Source organism: Ursus maritimus, unplaced genomic scaffold (assembly GCF_017311325.1).
Source record: "Ursus maritimus isolate PB19 unplaced genomic scaffold, ASM1731132v1 scaffold_12, whole genome shotgun sequence".
Classification (NCBI taxonomy): domain Eukaryota; kingdom Metazoa; phylum Chordata; class Mammalia; order Carnivora; family Ursidae; genus Ursus; species Ursus maritimus.
The window spans coordinates 35,301,595-35,326,148 of NW_024423564.1; the positions used below are offsets into that span (position 1 = coordinate 35,301,595).

The window sequence follows — 24,554 nt, forward strand, 5'->3', positions numbered from 1 at the left end:
AGATAGATATTTGCAGCACATAAAACACCAGCAGTAACACCAGCAAACCAAAACCACCTACACATCAACTAGCAAAAGACAAATTCTCCTATAAATATTAATAAATAAAATGGCAAAGTACATAAAAAGGCCATGAAAAGACAATTTATGGATCTTCGAATAGCCAATTAGCATGTAAATAGATCCTTGGCCTCACTAATGATGAAGGAAAAACAAGTAAAAACCATCATATTAGCAAAAATTAATAAGACAGATAATATCAGTGATGGAAATAGTATGGATAAAAGAGCCTTTGCTATACTATTAGAGGGAGAATACATTGGTATAACTCTTTAGAACGGTAATTTGCAGTATCTATTAAGATTACAAATGTTCATAAACTTATGACTCTGCAAAACTACTTACAGCATTCTGTCCTACAGAATGATTTTCTGAGTGTATGAAAGATTGACATACATGAGCATTCACTGCTGTGGTATTTGTGAAAGCAAAACATTGGAAGCAGCCTAAATGTCTTATCAATAGATTTATGGTCAGATAAACTATAGTGCCTCTACACTATTCAGTTGCATTAACTTGACTATTATGCTGGAATCATAGATCTTAACCTGAGAGGTAGCACAGGATTATGACTTACAACATATGATACAAACATACGTTAGTAAAATTAGCCAAACTTTACTAATCGTGAGTGAGGGATACAATCAGTAAGCCATCACCAGGAGGCCATGAGGCCATCAGCTCTCAGGTGTTCCTTTTCAAATGTCCAGAGGCATTCTGGGTTCAGAGTGATAAGTGCCAACTATGTCTGGGTCACCTTAGTACAGAGGGAGCCTTCCAGATTGGGGTGACCTTCATTTTCCTTCTCCATTAGTCACCCATGTAGTGTTTGTGACTAACTTCCATTCTCTAGCCAGATGAAATAAAGAGGTTGATTGACTACGAATGTTGTCTGATAGAACTCTCCGCAAAGATGGCAATATTCTTTATTTGTGATGTCCAACACAGTGGTCGCTAGACACATGTGGGCATTGAGTGAGCATTTGAAATGTGGCTGGTGTGACTGAGGAACTAAACTTTTAGTTTTGATTAATTTAAATTTAAATAGCCAAATGTCTCTAGTGGCTACTGTAGTTGACAGTGTGGTGCTAAGCGGACCAGGGGTAGCCTTCTAAATATGTTCTTAGGTAAGAACTTTCTCATTTATTGTCACGCTGGAAAATTTCATTAGAGGGTTTGCAAGAATGTCCAGTAAGGTCATCATTGCCATGGACATCTTGAAGAAGCAATGCCTCTGTCAACTTTTTCCATTCTATATACCAGCCAGAAATTATATCAAGATAGTAAATTAAACATGTCATCTTGTACAATAATATGTATTGTCCAATTTTAAATGACTTATTTGTACTATTTTATTAAAAAGCTATTTTATTACTACTTATTAAAATACTATTTTATTAAAAAATTAAAAATTAAAATGACTTATGTGTATGTACTATTTAAAAAAATTTTAAAAATTTTTTTACAAACTCAGTACCAAGTTGTTAAGATGATGTTTTTCTAGAGGGTAGGTAGACTTACTGAGCCAGGGGAATGAAAATGGTGACACTTGGTGTTGTTTTTCTTCTTCTTTTTGTATATTTCTCTCTCTATTTTTTTAAGTTAAAGTAATCTCTTTAAAAATGGCAGAATGACAGGGAGGCACAGGCATTCCGGTGAAGCCTGTCTGGACTCCAACACTCCCCCCCCCGCCATCCAATCAGATGCTAACTTTCCTTGTTCTGACCTCATGGCACTTTGTACTCAGTTGTACTTACAATCTGCCTTGAAAGGTTTTTGTACTAATTTTTTCCCACTTGTCTAAAAGCCAGAGGCTTGTCTTATTTTGTAGTCACCTGTTGGAGGATTTCTATAAACGTTTATTAAGTTGATTCAATTCTATACTCTTTTATGAACTCTGTCAATGGCAGGCTAGCTTCTTTCTGCTTCTGTTTTTCTTCGCTAGTGAGGTATGTTTGACAACAAATTAAGCACTGTCATTCTGTTTTTTTACATGTGGTTTGAGAAGGTCTGATAAACATTGTACGGGATGTTCAGATGATATATGTGCATAGTAATATTTGTGAATTGGAAGAAATGTTTTAGGATTGTTATGCTCAATTTGGTTTATAAATTTTGGGTAAAATTCAACAATTGCTTATAAATTTACTTGCAAGTACTTTTTCCCGTCTCCATTTCTCCTCTACTGATTTACTCTAAGAATATTTGGAGTGAGTTATGTTTGTGTAATCCTTTCCTCTACATTGCCATGTTTATCCTACACTGTTAGGTTATAGGAGTGGAAGCACCAGTGTGAGGGGGCTTGGTGTTTAGTGCAACTTATATACCTTTTCTTTGAGCCCTTTTGTTGCTTCTTCCATTTTGGCATAAACCAAAAGTACTGTATGTTATTTGTCCTTGTAAAAGGTAGTAAGACATCCTATCTTCAATAGAAATCTTGTTAAAGTCCCATAGTTTAGATTACCCAAGCAATTATAGTAAAACTTCTAGATAGGTAATTTAATAAACAGTTCTATTTTTGGCAGAAAAATTTGTAGCTTGAATTTTGATTCTCTAATCAGTAAGGGGTGCTCTTAACTAGGGCAAGTTTATCTTGCCGCGTTGCCCACTTTCACGGAGGCCCTGAAAGGTGGCTCAGGAATGGTAGGCTGGGCTATGATGAGAAAGGGAAAGCCCAGAATTTACACACTTGCAACGTGTATGTGGCAATTTTCTTGCTGTGGTTATGATCACTGAGTTTCCTTTTCTTTCCTCAACCATTTTGTTCTTTAAGACCCTTTTCCAAAGCAGACTCTAATTTCTCAGATGGTAGAAGGTGGGATGCTCCTAAGAAAAGAAACAGAGGCAGCTTTCAGCAGCGTTCATTGTGTGATGGCATTCCTCCCCTCACTTAAGCAAGGGTCATTGAAGAGCTCTCACCCATGAGTAATTATTTGAATAATAAGGAAATGAATTTCTGGAAAACTTTTCCTTTTTGTAAAATTAACCCTGCCAAGTTTATAGGTTCTTTCACCCATGCTCACAAAAAGAAGCATAACAAATACACACATCAGGAATGCAAATCATCAGGTCAGCCGGTAATAGAAGTCTTGAGCTCTGACATAAGCAAAGAGTTTTTAATTGGGACTTTTTTTTTTCTTACATTTTGTTCATTTAATCAGTATGATTAGAATGAATTAAGTGAAATACTTAAAATTTAGCCCAGATAGGATAAGTATAGAGATACATTGTGAAAATAATCTTTGAGACTAAGTTAAATATGTTTGTCTGATTTCTATATATTATATATAGATACATATATTTCTTCTCTACCTCTTCCCAATCTTGTTTATTTCAGAAGAAATCAGGGGTAAAGTGGGATCAGAGAATGGCTGCAATATTTTTTTCTTGCAACATGAGAGCAATATAATAATGACTTGAAAAGGGCATTGAAAATTTTTTTAAAAAGCTATGTATGTTTGTATGTTAATATTGAATAGCAGAAAGAGGTACTAGACTTGTAGTCACATGGATTTAGGTTCACTACTGCCTCTGCCTTTTACTTGGGGCAGGTAACTTCTTAGAACTTCTTTGAGATTTGTAACATTAAGTATTAGAGGGTTCTTGTGAAGAAGTAGCACATCATATGGGAGGGTGCTCTGGCCCTGGAAGGTATGAAATGCAGGCTGATTTCTTTCCTACTAAGGATAGGTAAAGTTGAATTTATAAATTAGGCACAGTAAGAGATTAGCAACAATAGCTAAATAATGAAATAGAACAATTCTAATAATATATGGTAATAAAAGTTATGAAAATGTGGTCTCTCCCTCTCAAAATATCATATTGTACTGTACTCACCCTTCTTCTTGTGATGATGTGAGATGATTAAATGGCCACATGCTGAGATGAAGTGAAGTGAATGTTACGGCGTTAGGTGACTGTTGATCTTCTGACAGTAGGTCCGAAGGAGGATCGTCTACTTCTGGACGGTGGTTGACCTCGGGTAACCAAAACCGTAGAAAGTGAATCCACAGGGAAGGGGAGGCTACTGTACTAAGAATTCTTCATATGTAGAATTATTTTATGTAGAATATGTAGAAATGAGGTGTAAAAAATTGTCTGTTGGGTTGTAATGTATTAGCCATTTATTTGACTGTTTGAAACCTGTGCTGTTGGTTATTATAAAGCCAAAAACTGCATCCAAGAGAACAAAAAGAAACCTAGAATGTGGCTCAGCTGTAGTATGTAGAATTAGATATTATAAAAAGTTACCCATTTAGAAGGCCAGGGACTTAACTAATTTACATTTAGATGTGGATTAATCAGATCTGTCCTTCTTTTGGCTGGGATGATAGTCATCATTGAAAGGCTGTGTCAGTTCAGTCTCCTGGGGAGCAGACATAAGATAGAATTAGAAGTGAAAGAGATTTATAAGAGGAAACACCCAAGAAATATGAGAGAGAGAGTTCAAGTAGATAGGAAGAGCCTTCAGACTGCAATTTGGGTCAGCGGTGAATGGAGGGCAGGAGGGTTGGGGAGGAAGAATTTCAGACTAGTGAAGTTCTGAGAGAGCTTCGTAGGGCTGATGGGGAGCCAGAACAGAGGGATCATGTGAGGTGGAAGTAACCCCTCTCTGGTATCCTGTCCATGCTCAATCCTTTGGTTGGGAGTGGAGGAGAGCATAAGCTTGAATGTTGGAGTGATCCTGAATGGGGAGGCTGTCAGTTAACTGCACTCTTGAAAGTAGGGTGAATCAAATGGCATGCCACAAAGGCTGTGTGTGATACGATTTAACTTGACAAACATTTAGTGGTTGCCATTTTGTACAAGAACTATGCTAAGCACATTGGAGATTTTGGGAGTTGTTCATTCATTCAGTTACTTGTTCATTCTAACATGCGTTCAACAATATTAATTGGTGGACTACCATGTACCAAGCACTATTCTAGGTGCGGAATGCCTAAATCTCATTGAAATCTCTTAACTCCATTTATAGACCATTGTTGAAATATGTATCTCCCTTTTTCTGTTCCAGGAGCAAAGCTTTTGCTGGTTGCTCATTAAAATGTTATAAAACTCTAAGATTAGAACCCACACACACAAACTCTTTCATGTGCCTCATTTCGAATTTTCCTTAATGTATGTAAACTTTAAAGGTCAAGGATGAGGGAATTAAATACTGAAAAGAATCCTCACCAGGTGAACATGGAAACAGCTAATCTTATTTAATATCATGTTGTGGTAACTCCACACTTGCATAATTTAGCTTTCTGCCAAGAATGCAGCTGCTTTATATAATTTATGAGGAATATATGTGAAGTATGAAAATATTGCAGTGTTGGTAGACTGTGAAGAATGCCATATTTGCTGAAAAGTTATTCTCTGATATGATATCTAGGCATAAACTAAGATTGGAGGATGAAGAGAAATACATAGTGATATTAAGCTTATACTGTATTTGCATTTATTTGGGGGTTCTAAGAGATCCTTGTTGATCAAGTGTTTCTTCTCTCAATAGCAATTGCTTTTTAACACCTACTGTAGCTGCTTCTGCATGCGTTTTGTTGTTATTATTTTCCGTCTCTTTCTCATTTGGGCTGACAGAGACGCTCTTACAGAGCTGTTCGCTTTGCATCAGCAAAAATGCCTTTACCCTGTAGCCATGGCTGCCGCATGCACCATTAGTGCGGCATGTAGTGGTGTTAATGTTATTTCTAAACCTCCCTCACCTCATGCCATTATTTTAATTTAGAACCAAATGTTCAGCCATACGGAGCAGTTTGTCATTCAACATCTGTATGTTCTTGCAAAATATGACTTTGTGTACTTTATGCCTTCAAATGTGCTCTATTTCACATGGAAAAGATAAATCTTTTCATTTTATTAATGTTTTCATTGACTCAACCTCCCATTTATTTTTTCCTCTTGGAGAGCTTAATGTTGGATCAGGGTGCTTTTAAAAGTCACAGTGTCAGGAAACGGACACCTGTATTCTATAACTTAGCCTCACTTGAGTCCACAGATAAACACAAAGGGCACCTTGCTGACCATTTGTTTTTATGTTTCACAAATTAGTCATCTTCCATCCATTTTGTTCTAACCCCAAAGCACCCAGATATCCAAAATAGCATTACAAATGAACTAGCATTAATTTACCTCTTTCTGGTCTGATTTCTTGCCGGTCTGCTCTCGGCCTTACTAAAATTATTCAGTGGGTGCTTTGCTAAAGGTGCAGTCAGTGTCTCCCCATCTGTATAGCCTTCTAAGCAGATAAGACCCTTTGCCCTGGCCCTGATGGAGGGGGTGCCTGGGCAGTTTTTTTTTGTCTGTACACAGTGACTGCATCCATTTTCCCAGGTATTACTTGACTAGAGGAGAATCTGAATCCAAGAAGTGACAATTTGATTGTTTTCTAGGGTTTGTTGTTGACGCCGGGGTAGATGGAAGTAATTGTGAGGCGGTGTTGGTAGCACTGAGCAGCAGTGATCTGTCTGCATAGCCGTCCATTTACCGGCTTGTAATCTTGGCGAAGTTACTAACCTGCCCCATGCCTTAGCTTTCTCATCCATAAAATGAGATCCAAAAATGTCCTCAAAACCAAAAAATTTTCATAATCATTAGGCAGCACAACCTAACTTACCTGAATTCATTTGGTGACAGTGACCTGACAGGAAGTTACGTGTTAGTTTTGTCTTGTCTCTTGGTTTGCATATTCACATATTTTCCTGCAGAAATAGTAATGTGTATGATTATGGAATCTAGCCTCAAGATCTTTTGAAAAGGAACTGTGGACCAATTTGTATCTACCTTATGTTTTTGTTCTGAGGACTAAATGAATTGCTCTATGTAAAAGTGTTTAGGACAGTCCCTGGTCCACAGTGAGGTCCATAGAAAGCCCTCAATAAGTGTTAGCTCTGATTTTTACCTTGTCTGCATAGGTTTCACTTTGCTGCAAGGAACAGTTTCACTAAGATGAACACCTGCTGACCCTTGGGGACATTATAAGTTTTTTACCAAGATGGACATAATGCCTCTCTTTATGTGAATAACAGTCTATGTTAATTAAACAGGAAATTAAAATAAAGCAAGCTAATTATTAATAGGGAAAAATGGGGGATGAAGAGATCATAGGTCAGTGGCAGGTAAAGGTCTCCCTGTATAGGTTCGCCAGGTGAGTAGATCGGGGAAGACTGTCCCAAGCAGAGGAAGGAGTGTATGTGAATGCTCGTAGGGGAGATGAGGGAGTCAGGTTCTTGTACCCTTGGTTTGCATGCCCTCATGCCCTCCAAATTATAGGTCTCTCTAACCCATTCCTTTCCCCAGGACCAGGGAGCTTGTTTCCTTCAAAATTGAACGCAAAGAGAAGCAAAGGAAAATGTATGTTCCCCGTGAGCTGCTCAGGAAAAGAAGGGGCAAGTTACTGGGTTGCCTAGACCATGCTAGTCTCACGATTCTCAGAAGTCACTCAGGCAGAGATGTTTGTGTTGCAAGAGGCCTAGAATATTTTATTCATCTCTCCATGTTGGAGGAAACATCAGGAGTAGAGCAGAAGCATTCTGCACCCCTAACTCCCTGGCCGATTTCAGAAGTTCTCTTTGTCATGTGTGGACTAGAATATTAGACCATCATGGTTTTAAAATTCCCACTAAACTAAGAATAAAACATGTACAGAGTAGTGGCCAAGAGAGTCTCCAATAAGCAATGTTGCCCTTCTCTTTGGTTCTTATGCATCATATGCATTTCACCATAAAATGTATTCAAAAAGAAATAATCTTAAATGCTGTAAAGTTGAATAATTATTTAATAATAGAATATGAAAGGGGCGCCTGTGTGGCTCAGTCATTTGAGCAGTGGACTCTTGATTGTGGCTCAGGTCATGATCCCAGGGTCATGAGATGGAGCCCTGCGTGAGGCTCCGCACTCAGGAGGGAGTCAGCTTTTCTCTTCCTCCTTCTACCCTTCTCTCCTCTCAAAATAAATTATAAATCTTTAAAAAATAATAGAATATGAAGTTAATGTTAACATGGCTACTTTGTACATTTTTTCCTTCATTATTAGGCTTTGGCCTGTTATTACATAGAAAGTAGAAAGGAAAATTGAGAAATGACTTAAATGTATCATTTACTGCTAGTGTGGATTCTTCTACCACATCTGTCATGAGTACTGTCATGAGTACTGCTTTCTACATTAAAACAATATAGAGTTAAACTAATAGATTAAATGAAAATTGTAAAAAATAAAAGGTACACATTCATGCCTAATAGACATCAGTATTATTGTAAATAATTCATACTAAAGTTAAAAAAATCCTTCTTACTATTAAGCATTTGTTATCTGTAGTAACAAGCCTTCCAGGACAATTTTTTCCCAAGCGAGTTTATTACACATTGCATTCTCTCTCCTTATTCTCCGCCCCCTCATCTGACATGCCCCTGACCCACCGTGGGGATTGCAGTACTGTTCCCACTTCATGGTGAAGGAAGTGGGAACAGGAAGGGAAGGCCTGAGGCTGCTCACACCATTCCTCATGTGAGAAGCTGGAGTTGACATTCTTCTCTAAATAAAATGATATTTTGAAAATTTTTTACTGAGTTGATTTTAAACATGTTTATTTTACATTTGCCTTATCAGAAATAACTAGTATCACTTTTTAAAATATGGCTGTTTTATTTTTTTTAAGATTTTATTTATTTATTTGAGAGAGAGAGAGATAGAGAGCACAAGCAGGGGGGAGGGGAAGAAGGAGAAGCAGGCTCCTTGCTGAGCAGGGAGCCCCATGTGGGGCTCTATCCCAGGACCCTGGGATCATGACCTGAGCTGAAGGCAGATGCTTAACCAACTGAGCCACCCAGGTGCCCCTAAAAATATGGCTGTTTTAAAGAGAGACAAATTAAATTCTTTTATCTGCTTCCAATTCTCTATACATTTGTGCCAATTGAGAGAAATCTTTCTTCTGTCAGCCTTTATTTTCCACGCTTCTTTCTCTCCTCACGACTCACTCACTCATTTATGGGCAGTTCCTTCAATTAGATACATAAAATAAGAAGCAAAAACCTAGGGTGCCTGGCTGGCTTAGTTGGTAGAGCATGCAACTCTCAGTGTTGTGAGTTCGAGTCCCACATTGGATGTAGAGATTACTTAAGAAAAAAAAACTAAAAAAAAAAAAAAAAAGTAAAAATCAACTTTGGTGAACTGAAATATGAATAACTGTATTTGTTGGTGCTTACTTTTTTTTTTTTAAAGAGTTTTCATTGGAAATACCTGCATTGCATAAATATTTAAATACATGTGAATTGGACAAAGTCACTTTTTGGTTTACAATTTTTTTATTATTATTTTTTAATTTTTTAAAAGATTTATTTATGTATTTATTTGACAGAGAGAGACAGTGAGAGAGGGAACACAAGCAAGGAGAGTGTGAGAGGGAGACGCAGGCTTCCTGCTGAGCAGGGAGCCTGATGCGGGGCTCAATCCCAGGACCCTGAGATCATGACCTGAGCCGAAGGCAGACGCTTAACGGCTGAGCCACCCAGCCGCCCCTAAATTTTATTTTAGAACCTCTAGGATATCAGTTGTTCAGAATTAGATTAATCATAGTCCTTATTTCATGATACTCTCTCATTATTGCTAAGTCGTTGGCCGGCTTTTATTTAGTGTTTTTAAGTTAATTTTACCATTTGTGACCCCCAACGTCGAAAACAAAAGCTGTGTTCCTGGCAATGCCCTATTATTACCTAAGCAAATGACTCTCCTCCATCCCCCTGGACATCCTCCCCAGGTCTCAGATAGCCATTTTCTTAAATTCAGGATTCACTAGTTCCTTTCTTTCTTTATAAATTCTTATTATGTCTGTGTTTATCCCCATATGTATTTTAAATTTAGTTTTTTTATGCCTATTAAAAGGGTTTCATGCTATATATAACCTCAGGTTTGCATTTTTAAAAATTTACTATTAGATTGCTAGGATGCTCTGTGTTTTGTGCATTGTCCTGTTTCATTCGTTTTGATTACCGTGTAGTAGTTCAAGGGACTGAGTGTACCGGTTTATTTTTCACTCTCCCATTGAAGGACAATTAGGTTGTTCCCAGGTGTTTGAAATGGTGAACAGCGGTTAGAACATTCTTGTACATGACTCTTGTTTTTAACCCCTGAGAGAGTTTCTCTTAGGAATAATATTGCTGGGTTATAGGGTATATGAATTTTTAGCTTTAAGAGATAATGCCAAGCTATTTTTGAGTGACTGCAACCAGTTGGTACTCCCACCAATAATGTCTAAGAGACCCTGCATAACCTTAGCTCTCCAGCGCTTAGTATTGTCAGACTTTTAATTTTCGTCAGTTAAATGGTCATGAAGTGATATCTTATTATAGTTTTAATATTTATTTCTTTTATATGTTGGGCAAATTTATTTCCTCTTTGTGAAATTCCAGTTCATGTATTTTTGTCTTTTCCCCCCAAGTTGTTAATATTTGCGTTAATAATTTGTTAGGCATTCATTATGTATTTTGTTATTAATCATTTGTTCGAGGTATATGTTTTAAATATATTTTCCCAGTTTGTAACTTGATCTTTTCTTTTCCTTAAGGTATCTTTTGGTGTCCAGAAGTTCTTAATTTTAATATAATCAATCTATTAATATTTTATGGTCCATACCTTTTTTAAAGTAATCTTTTTCTAACCTAAGGACTAAAAGATATTCTCTAATACTTTTCACTGAGGTATTTAATGGTTTATTTTTTAAGCTTAAGGCCCTAATTCCCCTAGAGTTGATTTTTGTTAATTGAGTGAGTGAGGATTCAATTTCTTTTCTTAATAAAACTTACTATTTTTCAGTCTCCATTTATTGATTTAATTTAGATTTAACTTTAATTTAAATTTTAAACTTAATCTCTTCTTACTCCAATGATCTGGCTTGCCACCTATGTCATACACTAGAGTTTCATAAATGCATGGCCCTATTTCTGGGATTTTTACTCTGTGTTGTTGTTCAGCGAATGAGTGTGTATAGGTGTGTGTATGTATTTATCTTTTAATTATATATATTCATCTTTGAATTTTAGACACACTTATACACTTAGATTTTGAAATAACTTCGGTTTCTCCACTAGGTTTTGGACATAGTAAAAACAAGTATTCGTACAATTCTTCCACGCATCTGGAAGGTACCTGATGTTGAGGAAGTAAGTTTATATCGGATTTTCAACCGGGTTTTTAATCGCTTACTCTGGAGTCATGGCCAAGGACTGTGGAACTGTTTCTGTGATTCAGGGTAAGTTCTAAGTTAGCTTTTATTATTGTTACTTTTAACATTTTACTATTTAGTTATATAGGAAGCCCAGTAAAATGGTTGAATTTCTATAATGATCTGTTAAAATATGGATTTTTTTACTGCATATAGTTCTTCTGTATTTGGCTATAATTCATAGCAGTTAAGCTGATTCAGATGAGCTAATGAATATGAACACAACACCTAATTTGAATTTAGTGGAAAGAAGGTACTCTTTCATTTAATTTAATTTTATTTAAATTCAATTAATTAACATATAATGTATTATTATTTTCAGAGGTAGAGTTCAGTGATTCATCAGTTGCATGTAACGCACAGTACTCATTATGTCAAGTACCCTCCTTAATTTCTATCACTCAGTTACGGCATCCCCTCCAGCAACCCTGTTTGTTTCCTATACTGAAGAGTCTCTTATGGTTTGTCTCCCTCTCTGATTTCATCTTATTCTATTTTTCCCTCCCTTTCCCTATGATCCTCTGTTTTGTTTCTTAAATTCCACATGTGAGTGAAATCATATGATAATTGTCTTTCTCTGATTGACTTATTCTGCTTAGCTTAATACCCTCTAGTTCCATCCATGTCATTGCAAATGGCAAGATTTCCATTTTTTATGGCTGCATAATATTCCATTGTGTGTGCGTGTATGTGTGTTTGTGTGTGTATATATATATATACACAATATATATACAATTCCTTTATCCAAGCATCTGTTTCATCAGTTGATGGACATCTGGGCTCTTTCCATAGTTTGGCTATTGTGGACATTGCTGCTATAAACATTGGGGTGCAGGTGCCCTTTCGGATCACTACTTTTGTATCTTTTGGGCAAATCTCTAGTAGTGCAATTGCTGGATTGTAGGGTAGCTCTATTTTTAATTTTTTGAGAAACCACCATACTGTTTTTCAGAGCTGCTGTACCAGCTTGCATTCCCACCAGCAGTATAAAAGGGTTCCCCTTTCTCCACATCCTCACTAACATTTTTTGTTTCCTGACTTGTTCATTTTAGCCATTCTGACTGGTGTGAGGTGGCATCTCAGTTTTGATCTGTACTTCTCTGATGCCAAGTGATATTGAGCATTTCTTCATGTGTCTGTTGGCCATCTATATGTCTGACATCTTTGGAGAAATGTCTGTTCATGTCTTCTGCCCATTTATTGACTAGATTATTTTTTCTTTGGGTGTTGAGTTTGATGAGTTCCTTATAGATTTTGGATACTAGCCCTTTATCTGATAAGACATTTACACATATCTTCTCCCATTCTCTCAATTGTCTTTTGGTTTTGTTGGCTATTTCCTTTGCTGTGCAAAAGGTTTTTATCTTGATGAAGTCCCAATAGTTCATTTTTGCTTTTGTTTCCCTTGCCTTTGGAGCTGTGTCTAGTAAGAAGTTGTTGTGGTCAAGGTTATAAAGGTTGCTCAATTTCTTCCATAAGTGTTCTATAGCTTTCGGAGTACAGATCGTTGACCTCTTTGGTTAGGTTTATTTCTGGGTATCTTATGGTGTTTGGTGCAATTGTAAATGGGATCAATTCCTTAATTTCTCTTTCTTCTAGCTCATTGTTAGTGTGTAGGAATGCAACTGATTTCTGTGCATTGATTTGATATCCTGCGACTTTGCTGAATTCTTGTGTGTGAGTTCTAGCAATTTTGGGGTTGGAGTCTTTTGGGTTTTCCACATAGAGTATCATGTCATCTGCGAAGAGTGAGAGTTTGACTTCTTTGCCCATTTGGATGCCTTTTATTTCTTTTTGTTGTCTGATTGCTGAAGTTAGGACTTCTAACACTATGTTGAACAACAGTGGTGAAAGTGGACATACGTTGTGTTCCTGACCTTTGGGGAATGGTTCTCTATTTTCCCCATTGAGAATGATATTCACTGTGGGCTTTTCGTATATGGCTTTTATGATTGAGGTATGTTCCCTCTATCCCTACACTGTGGAGTGTTTTAATCAAGAAAGAGTGCTGTATTTTGTCAAATGCTTTTTCTGCATCTATTGAGAGGATCATAAGGTTCTTGTCCTTTCTTTTACTAATGTAGTATATCACATTGATTGATTTGTGGATGTTGAACCACCCTTACAGCCCAGGAATAAATCCCACTTGGCCGTGGTGAATAATCCTTTTAATGTACGGCTGGATCCTATTGACTAGTATCTTGGTGAGAATTTTGGCATCCATGTTCATCAAGGATATTGGTCTGTAATTCTTTTTGGTGGGGTCTTTGTCTGGTTTGGGGATCAAAGTAATGCTGGCCACACAGAATAAGTTTGGGAGTTTCCTTCCATTTCTATTTTTTGAAATAGCTTCAGAAAAATAGATATTGCTTCTTTAATTTTTTGGTAGAATCCCCTGGGAAGCCATGTGGCTCTGATGCCAATAGCTTCAGAAAAATAGATATTGATTCTTTAATTGTTTGGTAGAATTCCCCTGGGAAGCCATGTGGCTCTTGTTTGCTGAGAGATTTTTGATTACTGCTTCAATTTCCTTAATGGTTATGGGTGTTTTCAGGTTTTCTTTTCTTCTTGGTTTAGTTTTGGTAGTTTATATGTTTCTAGGAATGCATCCTTTTCTTCCAGATTGCCTAATTAGTTGGTATATAGTTGATCATAATATATTCATAGAATTGTTTGTATTTCTTCGGCATTGGTTGTGATCTCTCCTCTTTCACTCATGATTTTATTAATTTGGGTCCTTTCTCTTTTCTTTTTGATAAGTCTGGCTAGGGGTTTATCAATCTTATTAATTCTTTCAAAGAACTGACTCCTAGTTTCGTTGATACTGTTCTTTTGGTTTCTATTTCATTGATTTCTGCTCTAATCTTTCTCCTGCTGGGTTTAGCCTTATTTGCTGTTTTGGTTTTTTTTTTCTTTTCTAGCTCCTTTAGGTGTAAGGTTAGCTTGTGTATTTGAGACTTTTCTTGTTTCTTGAGAAAGGCCTGTTTTCTGTATATTTCCCTCCTAGGACCACCTTTGGTGCATCCCAAAGGTTCTGAACTTTTGTGTTTTCATTTTCATTTGCTTCCATGAATTTTTAAAATTTTTCTTTAATTTCCTGGTTGACCCATTTATTCTTTAGTAGGATGCTCTTTAACCTCCATGTATTTGTGTTACTTCCAAATTTTCTCTTGTGATTGAGTTCAAGTTTTAAAGCATCGTGGTCTGAGACTATGCAGGGAATAATCCCAATCTTTTGGTACCAGTTGAGACCCAGTTTGTGAGCCAGTATGTGATCTATTCTAGGGAATGTTCCATGTGTACTTGAGAAGAATGCATATTCTGTTGCTTTATGATGGAATATTCTGATTATATCTGTGAAGTCCATCTGGTCTAATGTGTCATTCAAAGCCCTTGTTTGCTTGTTGATATTCTGCTTAGATGATCCGTCCATTGCTTTGAGTGGGGTATTAAAGTCCCCTACTATTACTGTATTATCATCAATGTGTTTCTTTAATTTTGTTATTAGTTGGTTTATATAATTAGCTGCTCCCAAGTCAGGAGTATAAATATTTATAATTGTTAGATCTTCTTGTTGGATAGACCCTTTAATCATGATATAATGTCCTCTTCATTCCTTATTACAGTCTTTGGCTTAAAATCTAATTTGTCTGATATAAGGATTGCTACCCCAGCTTTCTTTTGATGTCCATTAGCATGATAAATGATTCTCCATCCCCTCACTTTCAATCTGGAGGTATCTTTGGTTCTCTTGTAGACAGCATATCGATGGGTCTTTTTTTTTAATCCAATCTGGTATCCTGTGTTTTTCAATTGGAGCTTTTAGTCCATTTCCATTCAGAGGAATTATTGAAAGATATAAATTTGGTGCCATTGTATTACCTGTAAAGTCTCTGTTTCTGTAGATTGTCTCTGTTCCTTTCTGGTCTTTGTTACTTTTGGGATCTCTCTTCGCTCAAAGGATCCCCTTTAATATTTCTTGCAGGCCTGGTTTACTGATCACAAATTCTTTTATTTTCCATTTGTCCTGGAAGCTCTTTATCTCTCCTTCCATTTTGAATGACAGCCTTGCTGGATAAAGTATTCTTTGCTGCATATTTTTCTTGTTTAGTGCTTTGAATAAATCATACCTCTCCTTTCTGGCCTGCCAGGTCTCTGTGAACAGGTTTGCTGCCAGCCTTATGTTTCTACCCTTGTAGGTTAAGCACCTTTTGTCTTGAGCTGCTTTCAGGATTTTCTCTTTATCTCTGAAATTTTCAGTCTTCACTATTATATGTTGGGGTGTTGACCTATTTTTATTGATTTTGATGGGGGTTGTCTGTGCTTTCTGGACTTGAATGCTTGTTTCCTTTCCTAGATTAGGGAAATTCTCAGCTATAATTTGTTCAAATAAACCTGCCCCTCCTTTCCTTATCTTCTGGCACCCCTATTATTTGAATATTATTGCACTTTATGGTATCACTGATTTCTCAGTCTCCCCTCATGATCCAGTAGTTGTTTTCCTCTCTTTTTCTCAGCTTCGTTACTTTCCACCGTTTTGTCTTCTGAATCACTGACCCTCTCTTCTGCCTCATTTACACAGCAGTTAGAACCTCCATTTTTTACTGCATCTCAGTAATAGCATTTTTAATTTTGGTCCAATTAGATTTTAGTTCTTTTATTTCTGTAGTAAGGGATTCTCTAATGTCTTTTATGCTTTTTTCAAGACCAGATAGAATCTTTATAATCGTTTTGAATTCTAGTTCCACCATCTTACTTATATCCGTATTGATTAAATCTTTGGCAAAGCACTACCTCTGGTTCTTTCTTGTGCTGTGAATTTCTTCTTCTAGTCATTTTGTCCAGAAAAGAAAGGAGGAAAGAAAAAAAAAAGAAGAAAAAAAAAAAAAAAACAAGGAAATAGAAACAAACTCCAGCAAAACAGCAACAATAATATCAACAATAACAACAACAATATCTTCAGGGAGTGATTGTGATGTATGCTGTGTACACTCTGCTGTTGTGTTTTGGCTGCTTTTTCCCCCTGGTCCTTCCTCTACATAGTTCCTCCTTGCTTGTAGTGGGGAGTGTTTGTTCCTTTAACTAGGTATGCTTTAATTTGTTTGTGAAGTTGAGCCAGAAAGTGATGTTTTGCAGCTTTCTTTAATCAGTAGACTTGGCAGATGTGGGGGTTTGTCTTGGTCTTCTGAGGGAGAGGCCTGCTGTGCTGGTTCACAAGCTGGCTTGCTCCCTAAAGATGCTCCTGCCAGGTCAGAGGGGTGGGGTTTTGTGTAGGGGACTCCAGCCTCCACTAGAGGCGCTGTGTTTCTCTCCAGAGCTTGTGCTCGTGCGTGGGAGGAGGGAGGGTTGGTGCAGGAGGTAGAATACGGTGTCACCTCATCCTCTTGTCCCTGTGGAGCAGAACTCCCGGCAGCTTCTGCTCAGCTGGCCCTCTTACAGAAGTGAGCAATCTCCTGTGACCTGGGCCCCCGTCAGTTCCCTGCCCTAACCTGCTTATTCCCTGGGTCGTTGGCTCACCCAGAGCCACAGATCTCCTGTATTTTATCTCTGGCTAGTGGCTGGGATTCAAAACTCCCAAGTTTTAAAGGGCCTAGTAATGTGTGCGCCCGCTTGGTGGGGAGGCTCGGGTGTGCCCAGCACCGACCCGTTCCTGAAAAGCCATCGCACAGTGGGCACTCAGAGGCTAGAGTTTATTGTAATGCTCAGTGAAAAGCTGGAGCCAGGTTATCAGCCATCTGCACTTGACTCAGTCCCCTATTCCCCTTTGTCCCGGAAAAGCCATTGCAGAGGCTTCGATCTATTGTGGCAGACAGCAAAAAGCTGCGGCCACGTTATCCACGATCTGCCCCAGTCTGCACTCCGCTCCGTCAGTCCCGGCAAAAGGGTCATTTGGCGCGCGCACAGAGGTTTAAGCCTATTGTGGTTCACACCAAAAAGTTAAGAGGTTTTCTGCCCTCTATGAGCCCCTCCGACGCCTCCGCTGAGCTCCACTCAACGCTCCCCAGCTGGCCCTTTGTCTCTGGAGAGGACACATAAGCTCTTCCAAATGCCCTCCAGGAAGGGGAGCAATCTCTCCCTGAGCAACCCGGGGACCCACTCGCCATGACTTATTGTGAGGTTACAAACCGCTGCAATCATTCCAGCTTTCTCCCTCTTCCTGACTTTGCTCCTCCAACCCGGCTTCCTCCTCTTCTGGCTGAGCGGCTTCCCAATCCCCCAGCACAGAGCTCCGAAACTGGCCTCTGCCAGATTCTCTGGCTCCAACTCTGCAGGTTGTTTCCATACTCGTCTGATCCTCTTCCTAGTAGTTCAAAATAGTTGAAGGTTAATCTAGTTGTATTCAAAGGACAAAGCAAGTTCAGGGTCCCCCTACTACTCCCCGAATTTGGAATTCTCTCCCCCACCTCCGTGCCAAGGTAGTCTTAATGAAAAATCTCAATTACAAGTCAATATCTTTAAGGTTCTTCTGCTCTTGCCTTCATGTAACAGACTTCCAAAATATGGCTACGCTTCTGCTCCTCTCCAGACTTTCAGTCCTGCCAAAGCTGTTGTGACTCATTGTCACTTTAGCCTTAAGATATCTAAAACCAAACATTCTGCACCTCCTTTTCCTTCATAAACCGCTTCCTTTCTGGTCTTCCCTTAATCCCATTGTTATTCTCCCAGTCCTGCAGCTTTGATCATCTCAGGCGCGTCTGCACCTTTCTTCTCCTTCCCAGTCTTTATTCAGTCCTTTGCTAAATCCTGTTAGTTTTTCTGTCACAGTCTCAGTGCGGCTACGTTAGATTCTTTTTCATTGTTCTTAGCAATTATCCAGTACTTACTACTGTGTTAAATACTTTTGGAGAGACAGAGTTCATTTAGACACAGATCCTGCCCTCAAGACTCTTAAAAATGATAATAGCTACAGCTATACTACGTACTATGTGCCAGGCATTATTCTAAGCACTTTAGGTATATTGAGTGATTTAATCCGCATAACACCACTTTGGAGCAAGTTCTATGATTTATCTCCATTTTGTAGATGAGGAGACTGAGGCCCAGATAGCCACTAAGAGCCTGGTGCAACTGGGATTTGGACTCAGGGAGCCTCACCCCAGAGTTTATGGTGTGAACCAATAAATTCTGTTGCTTCTAGTAGGTGAAATACAATATACATAAAAGTAATGATTATGAAAGAGACCTAGATAAAGTATTATAGGATTTCAGATGGGAGGAATCTTTTGGTAAAAGGGCTAGGTAAAATTAATAGATTTCTAGACATTTTTGTCTCTAGTTTTTTTGTTTTCTATATCTGTTCTACTGTCAGGGTCATTTCCTAAAATCTGTAGTGATTTCCCTCATTTATCATTAAAGTCTAGACTTCTTATCTAGAGAGACACCACTATCTAACATGCTGGTTTTTTCTTATTTCTCTAATCTTCTTTCTCATTACTCTTTTACTTAAAGTTTGTTCCAGAAAAACAAACTCAATATTTTTCAAATATTTTAAAAATGTTTTCTTTCCTTCCTCTGAGCTTTTGATGTCATTGAGTATCTGACTGGGCTGCTTTCTACAACCGCATCCCTCCAATCCTTTTTGCATTATTTAAATCCAGTGTAAAGACCCAGAATATATCCCCCTTTTTGGTAAAATCTTAAACTATCACATGAAATGATCTCCAAATGTCCCCCATTTAAATATTCTAGTCATCTAGTACCGATTCATTCATACCATTTTCAGACTTATTCTCACTACTATCAGTAGCCGTTTAAAAACAGGAAGAATTTATAAGGTGCTCTGGGTTGTAGTAAAATCTGAGAGTAATATTGGCTATAAATTATTTTCTACAGAGACTTAAGTGGAACATTTGAACTATATTCTGTGGCCCATTAGTTGATGGTTCTCTGAAGAAGTTCTCTCAATCTAGACTCATAGTTGGAATTTTGTTTCTGTTTGTTGATCCATTGGTTGTGATGTGGAAATGTTGGGGTTTGGAGTTAACGACCAAGAAAGAATTATTGAGATGTGTTTGGTGCATGAAAAGGGTTTTATTAAAGCACAGGGACAGGGCCCATGGACAGGAAGGCTGCCCTGGGATTGTGAGGAGCAATTAATTATATTCTGTGGAGTTGGGAGAGGTAAAGATCAGGGAAGCTTTCAAAAGGATTTTCATATACTAAAGAAGACTCACAGGATCCTGGAGGCCTAGCTATTGTCAAGCTAAGGTTGTTTTTCCCTCTAGCAAAGCATTAGCATTAAGACAGTTGGAAGTTCCTGGAGGAATGTCATACTCTACTTGCCTCAAGTATTTGTCAGTGGGCTGCTGGTTATAAGGAAATTTCATTTAATCTACACTTCTTTCTACCTTTGTTCTCCACATCAGTTAGAATTCTGTATATGAATCCTAGCTATTCTTCAGCATGTCAGATAGTCTGCTACTGAAATTGGTGCTGGCAGTTTTGAGTCCATGAGATAATCTCCAACTCCAGACCCTAACGATTCCCATAAAGTGGTTCTTCTTTGCCTATGGGACTCCTCTTCCCTGATCTATTTTGGTAATATATTCTAATTGATTCAGAATCTTCTTCTCTTGTTCCTTGGACAATATTCCCTTTAAATTTCTCTGGTAGTATCTATTACTACTAGTATTGATAATGAGAGTTAATCGCATTTGACTTACTAAATGCCTGATACTATCTTACATATTAAATATTCTTATAATTGCTGCTTTATTATTTTGAATAAATTATTATTATTCTCATTGTACAGATGAGGAAATTAAAGCATGAAGAGAACCTGTAATTTGCCCAAGTTCTTAGAGTAACTAGGTGAGCCAGGTTGTCTGAGTCAAGAGCCCAAGCTCTTAACTGTGTGTTTTGTTGACTCTCCTCAGAGCAGCATTCCCAGTGGTTGACAGGCTTGCTTGATGTAAGTCCCATAGCCTTAGCCAAATCCCCAGCCCCATCGCACCTGAGCAAATAGAACAGGAGTAGCTTTGAGTCCAATTTGACCTCCACTCTCCATCCATTTCTCTAAAACCTTGGTGGTCTGTAGAGGTGAGTTTAACACTGGATTTTATTTTGTAGCCTTACAAATGGGTTTCTTAAGCTTCCTTAATTTAATTAAGTCACATAGTGTTGTGTGTGTTTGATTCCCAGTTTGGAGCCAGAATAGTTCTATTAATCCTTTGAATCATGTCTAGTCAATGAATACTCCTTTAACCTTTGGCCTAACTGCCTAGTAGTCAAGGTAAAAACCTACTCTTAACTCACTTCTAAAGGAATGATTTTAATAAAAGCACAACTGTCTTTCACAGTTATGTGTAAATCTTGGAAAAATATAATCCAAATAACTCTGGGCCACCTAGATTCTTGCTTCTGCCTGTCAACACCCCAATAACAAAACAAAATAAATGAACCACTCCCTGTCCACATCCAGAAACATCAAAGAATGTTGTAGATCTTTGTGGTAGGTTTCCCTAGAGTTGGCCCAGGGTTTTACTGAAGCATCAAATAGAACACACCCTTATCCCTCTTTCTCGTTCTTTCAGGCTGCTGAAGCCCATGCTCAGTGACCTTTGTTACCACATGGAACCTTTTCTTGTTATCACATGATGCTCCAAATTCTGAATGTGTTCTCTGCAGGAGAATGACTCTTGAAATTTTCATGAATGAAACTATCCGACATCTTTTACTAGGATATAGGAAGTTTAGGTGCTGTGGCATTCAAACTCGGGCCCGAGAGCCCAGGAAATGTGGCTAAAGGATGTAACATTTCAGCTGAGACTTGTAGGAAGAGGAAGAATAATTTTCCAGGTAAAACAAAGAGGAGGCGGCAGGGGCTAAATGGGAGAAGAAATGCATTGTTTGGGAAAGTCCTCTTTCCACTCAAAACAATGATATGTAAGCCCCAAAGAAGAGCATCTGTTTGGACCCTTTAGCCAAAGGCATCTTCCAGTAGAAGTTTGTCATGGAAAAGCTTTTCTTTTATAATCTTTGGGCAAGAAGAAATGGTAAGGCATATTCTAAGCAGCCCACTTCTAGACTTACTCTCCTACTTAAAAATGTATGCATCATACAAGGTGAAAATGATCTGAATCTTACTGTTCTCATATCACTTTCAATTGAATATGTCATTGTTAGTACTTTTCAGCTCATTGTTGCTGTTTATCCCGTTGGTATAGTCCAATTTTTGTTTTGTTTTGCTTTGTTTTGTTTTTACTTTCCTTTCTCCTTTCTGCTACTTAACTTCGGTCCACTCAGTCATCGATTCGGACTTCTACCAGAGACGGAGAAAGAAATGCATCAGTTTTACTTTTTAGATAACTGCTTTATTAAATGTTTTGATGAGAAAGTTGGTGAAAAATATTGGATTGCTGGATAATGCGAGGCTTTTCAAGTTTCTGGATTTCATTAATGACAACTGCCCTTTGTTGCCAGAGGTATTTAGTATTCTGTATCTTATTGTTATTTTACTAAAAAGTGTCATTTAAAGTTGTTTCCTGTTCTACATCTCTGAGGATTAGGGAGTACCAAACAGAACTTTTTAACCACTTAATTTTTCTTTTTGAATTCTGTTTTTTTGGAATTTAGATTCAGAAAGAAGGCAGATAAAACCTTGAGTTCTTTGATAAAGGCACTGGTATTGTAAATTATTTCCACATCCTTTCACCTTCTTAAAAATTTCTGTGTTAGTATTGAAAATTGAGATACTGTAGTGTTACAGGGGCATAGCACATTTACTCACTTATGCCGGGCGGTGGATAGGAGGTGAGGGACATAGTTCTAATATACTCAGTTTGAAGGGTAGATTTCCTTTGTGCAGAAAAAGTTAACCTGGTACCAAATGAAGCAAATCCTGTTCATTTTCTTTTTTTTTAAATGCGGAGTTGTGGTGTGCTGACGCTTAAATATGAATTAATAGAGTAGAATGTGGTCTTTGGCTAGGGGTGGTGAACACACACACCAAAAATTGGTAAAGGACTTCGATCCATATGTTTATTTTAAATATTTAAAGAAGAATGAGAGAATGAGAAGCCAAAGCTGGTCAAATTATAACTTACGTAGTATTTAGAATGTTACATCAAATTAGAGTGTGACTGAAGAAGCTCTTTTATCTTTCTTCCATTCTATTTGTTCTTTTCTTACCTCTATACTCCAAATAAGGAAAAGAAAAATTAACCATGATGTGTGTAACTTGATAGTGGATCTAATCAAATGGCTCCAAAGGATCAAAATAAAAATATATCCCAATTGAGAGGAGAGGATGTAGCAGTGCTCAGAATTTCAGTGGAGAAGAAAATGTTAAGCAGGCAGTCATAACACAGGATGTTTTCCTGTGTGTATTTGTATTTATATGAAATTTATATTTCTCTGGGCCTAAACATATAGGGCTTTGAAATTAGGACATACTAATTGTAAACACATTCCCTAATTAATTGGTATTCTCCAGTATTTTCCTTGATCAAATTAAGTTGGTTATACACACACACACATATAGGTTTATATGGATATATGCAAGCACATATGTATTATAGCCAGTTTTTCTTACATTTAGTATTAAAATTTATTTTAGAGCTATTTTTACTAGCATATTAACTGTTTCTTGAATGAAAATAACTTTTTTAAAATAATAAAAACAGTATTATGTTTAGTCCTGAACATCTCAGAATATGGAAGAAAATTTATTCCTTTCAGTCTACTGATTTGAATCTTACTCCTTTTGAGAAAACCTGTCATTCACAGATGACATGCTATCTTTTTAAGACCATGTTTCTCCTGAAAAAATAAACAGTACCCTTTCTACCAAAAAATACCTTTCTGAGTTTCTAAAACATTTTTAAAAATTCCAAAGATATCAAATATCCACAGAAGATTGAAAATGGAGTCTTCGAATTTCCCATTGGGAAGTACATTTCTTCAGAAAAATATTTTCCTTAATATTTTTTTCTTTCTGAAAATCTACTCTTTTCTTTCTCTAAGGGTTAAGTGAATCAGTTTATGTAAAATGAGACTTGAACCATTACAAGCCTCAAATGAAACTTTCGCCTTGAGACTTGAAAAGCTTCATTTACACTAAGGAAATAAGTTTCCTCTCTCTCTGTCTCTCTTTCTCTCTTTCTGGTGGTGGAGGGTGGTGAGGTGTTTCCTGATTTGGATCATTATGGTAAATTTAGGAATTGTAAGTACACTTATATGTATTTGTTTACCTGTGTGCTCAACACACACACACACACACACACACACACACACACACACAACGTTTACCAAGAAAGTGTGTACTACTACCTGGTTTAGTATAAGCTGAGTGCACTTAAGGAGGAAGGACACTACCTTTGTGATTATAGTCAGCAGTACTCACTGAGATAACATGACTTCTAGAATACAGAACCTGTGCCCTAGGAATATCGTGGACTTAATTACGTCTCCAAGTGTTTTGAGAGGAGTGGTCATAATCAAGGGATTCGCTTAAATTCTCCTAATACAGAGAGACCACAAATGAAATCAAAGCAAATTTTAAATTCTTTTGTGGGGTCATTATTAATGTAAAGGTAAAGACAGCTTTCTAGGAAAGCTAAAGTTTTAGAATATCTAACGTTTGAGAAATAAGCTCAATATTTTACATATACCTTAATATAGAGTAACTCATTTTTTTAGGAGGTATTGGGAAACCACCCTGATAGCTACCCACAGTTAGCATCAGTAAAGTCTTTAAAGACAAATAGTATGTGAATTCTGTGTTGTGTTTCTCAATATAAGGATTAATTTTCAAATATATGTTTGTTTTGTACCTTTCAACCATCTGCAGTCACTTCAAATGTCTGAGTCCATTTCTACTTTTCCTTATTGGTTGGTTGCTAGGTAAGTGATAAGGCCGGTTGTCATTTTTAACAGCCACACGAGGTCATGTCTGTTTCCATGCCAACAGATCCTCTTGGGAGAGTATTTTCAGTAAAAGCCCGGAGGTGGTGACCCCTTTGCAGCTCCAGTGTTGCCAGCGCCTGGTCGAACTTTGTAAACAGTGCCTGCTAGTGGTTTACAAATATGCAACTGACTCAAGAGGATCACTCTCAGGCATTGGTACTGATTGGGGTAATTCCAGGTATTTGTTTACATTTCTATACCTTGTGAGTTTTATATAAAGTAATGCCACAGTACAGTTTGAAATTGAAAGTCTCTTTTTATTTATATAGCTAGAGAAAAAGCTAAAGACCGAAAATTCATACATGCTGTTATCTACAAAAGACTTTTAACTTGCACCATCTTTACCTTTAAAGGATCAAACAAGGAC

General features: G+C 37.5%; 1 protein-coding gene across 1 annotated transcript in view; it reads left to right on the plus strand.

The window, feature by feature from the left end:
- TTLL7 (tubulin tyrosine ligase like 7) overlaps positions 1-24,554 on the plus strand; it is a 140,655-nt gene that overhangs the window by 102,446 nt on the left and 13,655 nt on the right. The window contains exons 19-20 of the mRNA XM_040627103.1: positions 11,148-11,308; positions 24,192-24,365. Coding sequence (XP_040483037.1) covers positions 11,148-11,308; positions 24,192-24,365 — 335 coding nt within the window. The remainder of the gene's footprint in view (positions 1-11,147; positions 11,309-24,191; positions 24,366-24,554) is intronic.